Raw genomic sequence first — 12,176 nt, 5'->3', positions numbered from 1 at the left:
TTAGAAACTCACCATGGGATCAGGAGCATCTGCTTGCTGACACATGTTCCAAGGTACTCCAGTATCTAGTGAAAGAGCCATAGAAGCAGACCACTTGATATAACTTTTCGCAGCAGCACCATACGCTGAGTCAATATTCCCGTATTCATTCTCAATCTAACATCCACAAAAAAAAAACACAAAAATGAGAATCCTAAAGAGATGTTACAATACAACAAGTAGATTTTTCAATTAGTACTCAGATAAATAATAACCTGAGAGAGAATGATTGGACCTCCTTGTGATGCATAAAGCTTTTCTTGCTTCATCAAATCAACAATCTTGGTGGTAAATCTCTGCATTTCCGCCTGCAACACACACAAACCAAACCCATCTTCTAACAACTAAACTATACAACTAAAGAAACCAAAAATTTAAATGACACATCACCTAAACCATTACCTTAAATGGCTCATTATCAGTTCGAAACTTAATTCCAGGTACGAAATGCAGCCACACTGGGAAACCACTGTTGCACACACACAGAAACAAAAAACAATCACTCAACGTAATATTAACAAAAATCGCAAAATTAATTAAACCGAATACAGATGTAAACCGGAGAACCCGAATTTTTTACCCGTAATTCCATTCAGCACAGACGTAAGGACCAATTCGTAGATGAACATAGAGACCAGCTTTAGCAGCTAACTTGACAAATTTCACTAAATCGTATCTTCCTTCAAAATTATACTGCAAAACAAAAATTACAAAATCAGAGAAAACTCCCATAATCCAAATAGTAACTCCCAAAAATCCAAAAAAGATAATAAAGGAAAAATAAAAAAAAAAAAACCGAACCGACCTTGTTTTTCTCCGGTTCGTGACCACTCCAGAAGACGTACGTCTCGATAACATCTAAACCACCGTCTTTTGATTTCTGTATCAGGTCTGGCCACATCTGCAACACCAAAACCAAAAAAAAAAACACAATTAAATGAAAAAAAAAAAAAACAAAACAGAGTTTGTTATTACAGGCTGTCACATGCGTTACAAGAGTGTAAATGTGTAGTAGTTACCTCAGGAGTACTCCGAGGATAATGAATAGAGCCAGAGATCAGAATCTTCCGTTTCCCATCGATTACTAAAGCACGGTGGTCGTACGTTACATTCGCCGCCGTAACCGCCACCACTATCTGAAGAACAAGTAGTAGTAACATCATCATCATCTTCCTTCCTCCTTTAACCATTATTTGCTTCCTTTGAGAGATCGACCGATGCTGATTCGATTCCGTTGCTGCTCTTTCTAAAATCTATATATAATAAACACGAATTTGCTTGTAAACAGAGATAAGCATCTTTTTTTTTTGGCTTCACCGCTTTGTGTTACTGCATTATCTCACAAACAAACCTACACAGATTTCGCCAAAATAATTATAAAAAAAAAATGGTGAAACTATTGCTTTCGCTTTGGATATGGTAGAACCTATTGCTTCACTGTTTGGATTTTTGGATGTGATTATAATGATTTACCACTTTTCTTTTTTTTGTTTCTTTGCTCAAGCGTATACGCATTGGGATTGCATCATTGTCGTCTTGTCGGATTTAATGAGATTAATGGCGAAAGATTAGTGTTTTAATTAATTAAGATTTTGTTTTTAAGAGTGATGAAGAAGACGCGGGTATAAGTAGTAGTAGTAGTAGCCGAGAGAAGACGCAAGAGTTATAAAAGGAGAGAAGAAGAGGAGGAGGTGGTGTTGTGGTGGGGACGTTATCGAGTGTTTCTCAGCATTGTTCTGTTACAATGGACCGGAATGAATGATTTTAATTAGTTGGACAGAACGAGACACGTGGTGGGTTCAATGGTAGAGAAAGCTACAAGGGAAGGAAGTTGATGGCGTAGACGCAGTGACATATCCTGTATAATAAAACAGAAGTACACATTCTAGTTGGTTACAATTAAGTTATACATTAATAATTGATTAATTAGTTATAAATAGATTTTACCGAAAATCTTAAAGAGAATATTTTAAAGAATCATATCATCTAACATACCATATTAATTCATTTATTAAATTATTCATCAAACAAAAAATTTTGATATCTAACTTAACATATTAATTTGTTAATTATCATTATACTTTATTTCTCATTTTTATATATGAGTATATTTTATGAAACAAATAAATTATCATATTATTTATTATAATTAAAAATAGTTTTATTTCTGGATATACCATAAGCTGAATTTTTAAAAAGAAATATAAATTGTTCAATCTATAACATATTCAAGCTTTAGTAATATTATTCTTTAAAAATAATATCTATTGAATTAAATAAAATCTTTTGATATCTAACTTAAAATATTAATTTGTTAATTATCATTATATTTCACCTCTCATTTTTATATATGAGTCTATATTGTGAAACAAATAAATTATCATATTATTTATTATAATAAAAATAGTTTTACTTCCGGATATACCATAAGTTGAATTTTTAAAAAGAAATATAAATTGTTCAATCTATAACATATTCAAGCTTTAGTAATATTATTCTTTAAAAATAATATCTATTGAATTAAATAAAATCTTTTGATATCTAACTTAAAATATTAATTTGTTAATTATCATTATATTTCACCTCTCATTTTTATATATGAGTCTATATTGTGAAACAAATAAATTATCATATTATTTATTATAATAAAAATAGTTTTACTTCCGGATATACCATAAGTTGAATTTTTAAAAAGAAATATAAATTGTTCAATCTATAACATATTCAAGCTTTAGTAATATTATTCTTTAAAAATAATATCTATTGAATTAAATAAAATCTTTTGATATCTAACTTAAAATATTAATTTGTTAATTATCATTATATTTCACCTCTCATTTTTATATATGAGTCTATATTGTGAAACAAATAAATTATCATATTATTTATTATAATAAAAATAGTTTTACTTCCGGATATACCATAAGTTGAATTTTTAAAAAGAAATATAAATTGTTCAATCTATAACATATTCAAGCTTTAGTAATATTATTCTTTAAAAATAATATCTATTGAATTAAATAAAATCTTTTGATATCTAACTTAACATATTAATTTGTTAATTATCATTATACTTCACCTCTCATTTTTATATATGAGTGTATTTTGTGAAAAAATAAGTTATCATATTATTTATTATAATTAAAAAATAGTTTTATTTCCGGATATACCATAAGTTGAATTTTTAAAGAGAAATATAAATTGTTCAATCTATAGCATATTCAAGTTTTAGTAATTTTATTCTTTAAAAATAATATCTATTGAATTAAATAAAATCTTTTGATATCTAACTTCACATATTAATTTGTTAATTATCATTATACCTCACATATCATTTTTATATATGAGTCTATTTTGTGAAACAAATAAATTATCATATTATTTATTATAATAAAAAATAGCTTTATTTCTGGATATACCATAAGTTTAATTTTTAAAAAGAAATATAAATTGTTCAATCTATACCATATTCAAGCTTTAGTAATATTATTCTTTAAAAATAATATCTATTGAATTAAAAAAATTATTGAGTACCGGGTCAAAATTTGAATATTTAAATTCAATTTCATATTTTTGGTTAAATTTTATATTTTTATATAATATAATAAACTTTCAGTAATTTATTTTGAAATATTTTTAATATACTGAAACTTGATATAAAAGTTAGAAACTATAAACACTCTAAATTGATTTGTTATAGCAATGTTAATAATATGTCACTATAATATAAAAGAATTTCAAGAAACCAAGTATATTAAAACAAAAAGTATAACAATATATTAAATTACTCATAATATAATAACTCGCTTTTTAAAAACCAAATTTACAAAATTATGTCTTATAATGACATTCAAGTTATGATGAAGAATATACATTGTTGAAATAACTTCACATATATAACCTAATACAACATATTAAATTTTATTTTAAAATATAAAATATACAAAATTTTGTATAAAATAAAATTTGTTCAGTGTTATAGCACGGGTAATTATCTACAATCATTAACAATATAAAACTTACAAACTATAGTAAAACCTCTATAAATTAATAAGGTCGGGACCACGAAATTTTATTAATTTATAGAGGTTTTAATTTATCGATAAATTAATAAAATATTAACTTATGAAGAGATTTTTTTTTCATAATTTTGAAAATTTTATATTACAAAATAAGATACTTTTGTTATGATTCACATTTTTATAAAATTTTCTTAATTTATAATCTTGACTATCATAATAGGATTGATGTTAATAGTTTACTTAATTATCTAGGTGAAAATGATAAATGTTAGAAGTTTAGAGTTTAGAAGAAATTGTTGGTATTATCTTTCATGGTAATGATAAAGTCAAATAACATATTGCACTGCCTTTAAAATCAATTACATGTAAAAAAAAATTACCGCAGCTAGGACTGTCCTCAATTTTTGGATCCGATTTGAGAAGACAATATTAAAAAAAATAATACAATAAAAAAGATTAGAGATGAGCTCCAACTAAAATGCAAATTCAAAAATAGACAAACAACAATAGAGTCATATTTCACTAAATTTTCTTAGATATATATATATATATATATATATTTAGTTTATATCTTTATTAATTTATGATATTGTTGGGACTATATTTTTACATAGGATTTTCAAAAAAATTATTATGTTATTATTTTATCGAATTGTGTTAATTTTTACACCGGCCCAACTTGGGACTGGAAAATTTTATTAATTTATAGTGAGTATTAATTTAAAGAGTATTAATTTATAGAGATTCTATTGTATGTGTTTTTTCAAGTCATCATATTTAACATATGATTTTATTGCATATAATTTTATTGCATAATGTTTTATCCAAAAAAACTTTTAAAAATAATCACATAAATTATATTTTATATAAATAAAATAAATTTCAAACTTGTGCTCGTGCTGCTCTTAGGTTTATTGATTTTGGTTTCGTTTTGGAACCAATAAATTAGGCTAAGGTACTACTAATCTATGGAGTAGTGATCATTGAACCAGACCGGACCACACACACAAAAAAAACTCGATATATTTTGTAAGCTTATAGTATAGTCATATATATAGAGTACATAATTTTCAACTGTCCATCAATTCCAACAACCACTATTATTAATGATTCGAGAATATTAATAGTTTCAACATTTTTTTCTTAATGTTATGTCAGTCTACCAAAAACAAAATGTGTAATCAGATATTTGCATATCCAAAATTCGCTGTCGACCTATTTTCTACGATCATTGTGATAACTTTTTTCGATTTGAGGTCTAAATAGTTTCAAAGTAATTTTGGAAAATGACTTAAATCGCTTTTCTATAGATGGTTTTTTTTTAACGATAGATGACAGTATTTAATCTTATAAAAATCTAAAATTAGTTCAACAAGTCTTATTTATATGTGTTTCTTAGTGCACATCTGACTATTCAACTTTTAATTATAATTTTTTTCCCAAAAAAAGAATATCTTTAAATAATAGTATGATAGAAATGATAAATTTCATGATTTATAATTGAATAAGTTTTTTATTTTATTTTATTTTTCTTAGCATGAAATTAAAGACTTCTGACGCATATGTACTGATTGGATAAACACCCTCCCATATATATATACATATATATATATATATATAATTTATGATTAAACACCCTCCAATAGTCCAAATTAAGTTACTTATAATTAGATCATCATGTACAAAAAATTACAAAAACAAAAAAAAAAACTAACATAATTTAATCATATGCTTAATGCGTAATGCGTAATGTGGCGTTGGGTGCCGATGTCACCGTACCATCACATAGGTGTTTGTTCCAACGACTTAAATGGAATGTGGTGGTACACTGCGTCATAGGCTCTCAGACACACAACAATATCACCCACTGCAACCTGCTTTCTCTTAAAAAGAGTAAATGATTTAATCGAAAAAATGGTATTTCAACGCACGTCAAAAATCTAGAAAAAAGAAAGAAAAAAAAAACATATCGACTTCCAAATTTTCAACACGTTAATAATTATCTGTCGGTGCTTATACTATTTTGTCTTTTTATATTCTCGTTGTTAATAATGTGTATGTTGGTGTCTAATTATTAGGTTTTATAGTATATGTTTTTAATTAATATTCAGAAAATAATAGAATTTGCCTTTTTAAATAGTATGAGAAACTAGGAATGTGACATGAACAGTCAAAAATGAGGAAAAAAAGGAGACAACAGAGAGCAATAACTAATTTGATGCTGTACAAAATTGATATACTTTGACTAATTAACTCTCTATTATAAAAATTTCTGCTAAATAAACACCTAATAGTAGCTATAACTGTTGGAAGAGACATTATATTAAGATGTCTATTTCCGAAAATCTTAAGATGTTTCAAGTCAAAATAACTTTTGGAAGAAAGATTTGAAATATCCTTTTTTAAGTGTTTATAGTTTGTAACTTGGTTACCTCATAACGTTTTTATTTAATTTACAACAACAACAAAAAAAATCCAAATTTTTGAAGATTCTAGTGATTAATACAGTATGTATTTCGGTATGAGATTTCCTAATACAAAAGAAAGGAACATAAGACTCATCAGTCAATTAATTTCACCATTTAAGTTTTTTAAATTTCGACATATCATGACCTTAAACTTCTGTTTGGTATAGATCTTTGCTAGTTAGCTTCAATTTGTAGCTAATATGTGATGCAGCGCATCTTTGCAACGACCACGTCCACCGACGGTCCGTGTCGTAGTCGGGCCTTTTATTGTTATTCGTTTAGGATATTATTCTTATGGGCTTTATTTAGGTTTTGAGCTTTAGTTAGATTCTTAAGTATGTTAGGGTTTATTTTATGACTTCTATTTAAAGAGCAGCTAAACTCTATGGTAAAGTTTAATTGATTATTGAATAAACAAGTTTTATGAGAGCTTTGTGTAAAGCCTAGAGAGGAGGACTCTCAACCCTAAAAGCTTGTGTTCAAGCCTTGCAAGGAGGACTTGCAAAACCACGTCGATATCGTTCCTGATCTCGACCCTATCCTTATCGCTTCTTCGTCAAGTTTCGACGTTCTAAACAAGATCCGTTCGTGAATCTGAGTTCTCCCGGAGATCTTGCGTTCTCGTCCGTTATTAAGCTTCCGCTCTCTATCAGTTGGTATCAGATTCATCACGTTCCTGGTGGTTTGATTTCCTTACGATGGATTTTAAGTTGGATATTCCAGAGTTCCATGGTGGATTTTCTAGTGATTTATTACTAGATTGGCTTGTGGATGTTGAAGATATTTTGGAGTTTGAAAGCTTTTCAGATGATCGATTTGTTTCGCTTGTGGTTAAACAATTTCGAGGACAAACTGCAGCATGGTGGCAACATGTGAAGAAAACACGCAAGCAAGCTGGCAAAAGCCCTATTAAATCTTGGGATAAACTTAAGCAGAAGCTATGCACACACTTTTTACCTCGTCATTATGATAGTTTGGTGTATAATCGTTTGCAGACTTTAAAACAACAAGGACGGTTTGTGGATGATCATGTGGAGAATTGTTCCGCGCAAGGGAAAGACGTCATCGGTGAGCATGTGTACAATGTTAGTAGCTATGAAATTTCTACTATGGAACACGCCCCCTATGATGATTCACAATCTTCTGTGAAAGACGATGTAGTTGTTGTTGTTATCAACAGGGAAGACCAAGTTCAAGACGATGGTGGTCCGATATGTGACGTGTATAGTGACGGGAATACTAATGTTTATGGTGAAGATTTTTCCAAGTTGAATTCAAGAGTCTTTTTGAGCGATGGTGGAAGGTCAGCCAAAAGAAATTGGACCTCACGGAAGATAACATGATGATGGCAAGTAAGATACAACATATTGAGGCACAACTAGTTTATGAGAAAAAAGAATCAAAAAGGTTGAGAATCAAGCTTACAGCATCTCAAGAGTGTTTTTGTGCCTTGAAGAATGCGGATCAAGATGTTGTTACCATTACAAGACCACAAGCTGAACTTGTGGCAAAAAAAAAAAAACCAGACGATTGGAGAATGAACTCATGGAGCACAAAAAGAATGTGTGGATGTTGAATAGTGGAACAAAAAATCTTGATCAAATATTGAGCATGGGACGAAAAGGAAAAGTAAGATGGGGTCTTGGTTATCAAGGAGTTCCATCTTCGTCCAAGAAAGTTTTTGTTCCAGAGTCTTTATCCAATTATAGTGGGATTAAGGATCAGCCAGATTCGAGGCCGAATCCTTTTCTACAAGGGGGGACTGATGCAGCACATCTTTGCAATGACCACGTCCACCGACGGTCCGTGTCGTAGTCGGGCCTTTTATTGTTATTCGTTTAGGATATTACTCTTATGGGCTTTATTTAGGTTTTGAGCTTTAGGTTAGATTCTTAAGTATGTTAGGGTTTATTTTATGACTTCTATTTAAAGAGCCGCTAAACTCTATTGTAAAGCTTAATTGATTATTGAAAAAACAAGTTTTACGAGAGTTTTGTGTAAAGCCTAGAGAGGAGGACTCTCAATCCTAAGAGCTTGTGTTCAAGCCCTGCAAGGAGGACTTGCAAAACCACGTCGATATCGCTCCTGATCTCGACCCTATCCTTATTGCTTTTTCGTCAAGTTTCAACGTTCTAACCAAGATCCGTTCGTGAATCTGAGTTTTCCCGGAGATCTTGCGTTCTCGTCCGTTATTAAGCTTATGCTCTCTATCAATATGGATATGTTGGTCAAGAGGCTACATGTACGATTATGTTGGTCAGGAGGCTACATGTACGATTAGGCCATAATATACATAATACACAATTCTATGTTGGTATTCGATCTTCTCCGTTCAAGAACAACAAGATTTTGCCTAGATATTGGAACCAAACCTATAACATTGTAAATCATTGTTAAAATTAAATAAGACAGACCCTTTCACTTTCGACTATCTATCCATTCAACTTGTTCAGTGGTTTGATATATTTCTATAACAAAACCATCTTTTTGGATCCATTTTAGATATAAAATTAACGACCTAATCATACGCATAGCCTCTCAACCACGATATAAAACACCACAAAAAATAGTTACTGTTCATAAATTTAAAGATTTGTGAGTCCTTCAAATTAAAACCAAAAAGTGTTCACGTTTTCATCAACAAAATCCATCATAATTTCATATTCATAGTGGTCGTAAGCGGTTGACCAAAATCCGAACCTAAAAAACGGTGAAAATAAAAAGAGAATAATAGTATAAAATAAAAAGGGAGTATAAATTGAGAGTGTTTGGGATAGTTGTAAACTTGTAATTGTCGTTGTCCTAGACTAAACAAGCCAACAACAACATGTGACGCGCGTTTCCATAAACTCGTCCGTGTTTGGTACTATTGGCGTAACGACCTCAATGCTCTCAATCTCATCATTTATAAGTCGCTCACCTATTATAATTAATGTTATATTTATTTATTTTTCTTTTATTTATACCATGTCAATCGTATGCAAATCATTTACCTAATCCAAGATCCGAGAGAAGTGATCATATAAGTTCTGTGAGGTTTGAACTCATATAATTTGATACCATTTGCATGTATTTTTGGTCTCTTGGATCAATTTACACATTCTTAGTTATAAAGTTATCACATCACATGTTATGTTCGCAAGTCTTTTTTTGTTTACCTTTCTTCTACTTGAATCTGATTTTTGGAAGCTAGTCAAAGATACAGATGAAATAAACTGGAAATATTTAAAGACTTTTGTGCCATAAAGAAGTTTATTCTACAACGTAGCCAAAACTTGTAACGTGATCTATAAACCAAAGTTTCTATATGTCCAATTAGAGTCTAGATTTCAGTTTCAGACAACTCTTCCTTTGCAGAAGCAGAAGAAGAAGAACCATTATCTAATATTTCACAGAGCTCTTCATCTTCATCTTCGTCTTCTGAATTAGCATCAGTGTCCGAACTATTAAGATAAAGCTCATTCTGATGATGATGATTACGTGATTCCGATGGAGAATCATCCAATATCGAAAGAGGGTTTCTGTTATTCGGGTCATCGTAAAGAGCAACATGCCTGTAGTATAGTTCAAGTTCCTTCTCTGCAATTGCTATGAAGTTTCTCACCGATTCAAGAGATTGTTCGTACTTTGATTTTTCATACGCCTGCAAAGGGAAACATTAACCATGTTAGGAAACTAGCAAGCAAAACATATCCCCCAACCAAATGAAGAAGACTTCAGAATGATATATTGATCTCTAATTACCAAAACTGAATAGAAACAAAGACCCCCTAATAGATTTTTCCTCTGGTTTCTATAAGACACGCCTATATGCACAAAGCGTAACCAGGGACGGTTTTGCTTCCTATTCATCTACAGTAAGATGTTCCAAAACAAAAAGACAAAATGAGGACTTACCCTTTTCTTCGATAATGTATCGATTGGAGACATAAGTTGTGGCTGCACATAACCCTTCCCTCTATAAAATATGATTGTATCATCGCCTATTATGTTAACAGGCACACCACCACTCAGTTTAGCAAGCTCCTCTGCAAATTGCTGCACTTGGCCTGGCTTACTATTATTGCATATAACCTTAACGGTTTCATGTTTTTTCCAATGCAAATGCATGTTTAGAATAACACCACCAAACACTCCTCTTCTCCCAATCGGTACATAATTAGATCTCTTCTGACCCATTTTCTTCAAATAGAAACGTTCTTCCCCAGTGATCTCATGAGGTCGAACCTCAGGTCCCTGCACTTTCGCAACTTCATACCGTTTCAGTTTCTCAATCAGCAATGCTTCTTTGATCTTAGCCTAAATACAAGGAGCAGCATCACAAATCACACATCGAATGAACACTTAAACTCATCAAATTCTATCGAATTAGACTCTCAAATACCTTTTCAAGCTTGTACTTTATTCTTTCATCCGCACTAGCAAACTTCTTCTTCTTCCCTTTAACAGTAAGTCGCCGTGGGTCTTTCCTGTTAGCTGCGTTCCTTTCCTCTCTTTCTTTCTTCCTTTTCAACTTCAGACGTTTTTTCGTCAACCACTTATACTTCTTGGGAGGATCAAGTTCCCGAGTTTCAAACTTTGGTTTCCCTTCTGATATCACTAGATTCACCGTACCGTGACTGAAGTTTCTACATATCGGCCTTGAGATCGTTGTCGGTAAAGAGAATGTCAATGTCAACTCTTGCCTTTGTGGAAGCAACCTAGTGGGAAAACAATTGACAAGAGAGTATAAACACATTTTGAGACATAACTTGCTAAACTGTGTTGTATAGTCTCAGATGCACAAACCTGGAAGAAATGAGAAGTGGATATGAAGATTTAAGTAGAGATGAAGCTTTTCGAAACCCACGAGCAAAAGCAGTTGCCATAATTTGGCTTAATTCGAGCTCAAGAATCTAGCTTTTTGTATAGTCTGCTACAAAATGCAACATTTTAGAATAACGTTTACTCAAAAGTAACCATATTGAGGCTAAACATATTAGCCAAATCTTCGAAGCAGCATTTCGTCGAACAATTGGTGCGCATACTACGAAATTACAAAATTTACTACAAAAGAACTCATGAAAAATGAAATCTCGAAGACATTCAAATCAATCATTATCCACATCGAAGATAAAGATTGGATAATTGAATACCAAAACCTTTACCTGAGAAAGCTCATAGAGCTGGGTTGAGAAAGCCTTTCCTGTGAAGGACTCGAAGATTGGCTTCCTAAAATCAGAATGATAGAAGATTGAAAGGAGATGAAGTACACTGATTTCGTCCCGGCGCCGTGGTTTAAGGAACCAGTAACATGCTTCGCCGGAGGTGGTGGTGATGGCTCGGCGAGAGAGAGACACAAAAAAGAGAGAAGGAGGTTTTAATATTTGGGCCTGGGCAACCAAAAAGCCCATTCGGTGTTTGATTTTTAAAAAATAAACTATGGGCTTTAAAGTTAAGGGTATGAAAGTGGCATTTTATGCTCATCCCCAAAGATAAAAAAAGGTCAAAGCTTTGAGATAAAGTTGCCAAAAATAAGATATGCTCCCAATTTAATGTTATAGTTAGTCAACCTTTATTATCTTGATCTTTCCAACAATAAGTTAGAAGGCAAAAGTACCATGTTGCTTGTGGAGATTGAATATGCTAAAGCTTTCTCAAAGAGTTT

At 31.2% G+C, this 12,176-nt stretch overlaps 2 protein-coding genes across 3 annotated transcripts; both read right to left on the bottom strand.

Annotated features, from left to right (window-relative positions):
- LOC104704424 (beta-galactosidase 8-like) lies at positions 1–1,689 on the bottom strand. The gene is made up of 7 exons (XM_019227028.1): positions 1,513–1,689; positions 1,059–1,292; positions 845–940; positions 620–732; positions 442–508; positions 255–347; positions 1–156 (listed from the first exon to the last, which is right to left on the bottom strand). Exons 1-7 carry the CDS (start codon positions 1,552–1,554, stop codon positions 1–3), a joined length of 801 nt encoding a protein of 266 aa, XP_019082573.1. The 5' UTR covers positions 1,555–1,689.
- On the bottom strand, positions 9,736–11,904 carry LOC104700680 (uncharacterized CRM domain-containing protein At3g25440, chloroplastic). Of its 2 annotated transcripts, none has more exons than XM_010416217.2 (5): positions 11,677–11,904; positions 11,318–11,444; positions 10,914–11,229; positions 10,427–10,828; positions 9,736–10,172 (listed from the first exon to the last, which is right to left on the bottom strand). In XM_010416217.2, exons 2-5 carry the CDS (start codon positions 11,395–11,397, stop codon positions 9,852–9,854), a joined length of 1,119 nt encoding a protein of 372 aa, XP_010414519.1. In that variant the 5' UTR covers positions 11,398–11,444; positions 11,677–11,904; the 3' UTR covers positions 9,736–9,851. The 2 variants fall into 2 exon arrangements, with proteins under 2 accessions (XP_010414519.1, XP_010414518.1); XM_010416216.2 differs by having other exon boundaries at positions 11,318–11,441; positions 11,677–11,903.

This window comes from Camelina sativa, chromosome 7, assembly GCF_000633955.1.
Source record: "Camelina sativa cultivar DH55 chromosome 7, Cs, whole genome shotgun sequence".
NCBI classification, from domain to species: Eukaryota; Viridiplantae; Streptophyta; class Magnoliopsida; order Brassicales; family Brassicaceae; genus Camelina; species Camelina sativa.
Note: the sequence above shows the minus strand (reverse complement) of the source record. Positions and strands in the feature narration are given on the sequence as shown.

Bases quoted from the DNA above. Each gene is read 5' to 3' on its own strand.
- LOC104704424 (XM_019227028.1), bottom strand. From the start codon at position 1,554: ATGCGTATACGCTTGAGCAAAGAAACAAAAAAAAGAAAAGTG. The intron at 1,293-1,512 runs GTAAATCATTAT...TATTATATATAG, and splicing joins AAACAAAAAAAAGAAAAGTG to ATTTTAGAAAGAGCAGCAAC. The intron at 941-1,058 runs GTAACTACTACA...TTGGTGTTGCAG, and splicing joins ATCCTCGGAGTACTCCTGAG to ATGTGGCCAGACCTGATACA.
- LOC104700680 (XM_010416217.2), bottom strand. From the start codon at position 11,397: ATGGCAACTGCTTTTGCTCGTGGGTTTCGAAAAGCTTCATCTCTACTT. The intron at 10,829-10,913 runs GTATTTGAGAGT...CCTTGTATTTAG, and splicing joins TAAAGTACAAGCTTGAAAAG to GCTAAGATCAAAGAAGCATT. The intron at 10,173-10,426 runs GTAAGTCCTCAT...TTCCCTTTGCAG, and splicing joins ATACATTATCGAAGAAAAGG to GCGTATGAAAAATCAAAGTA.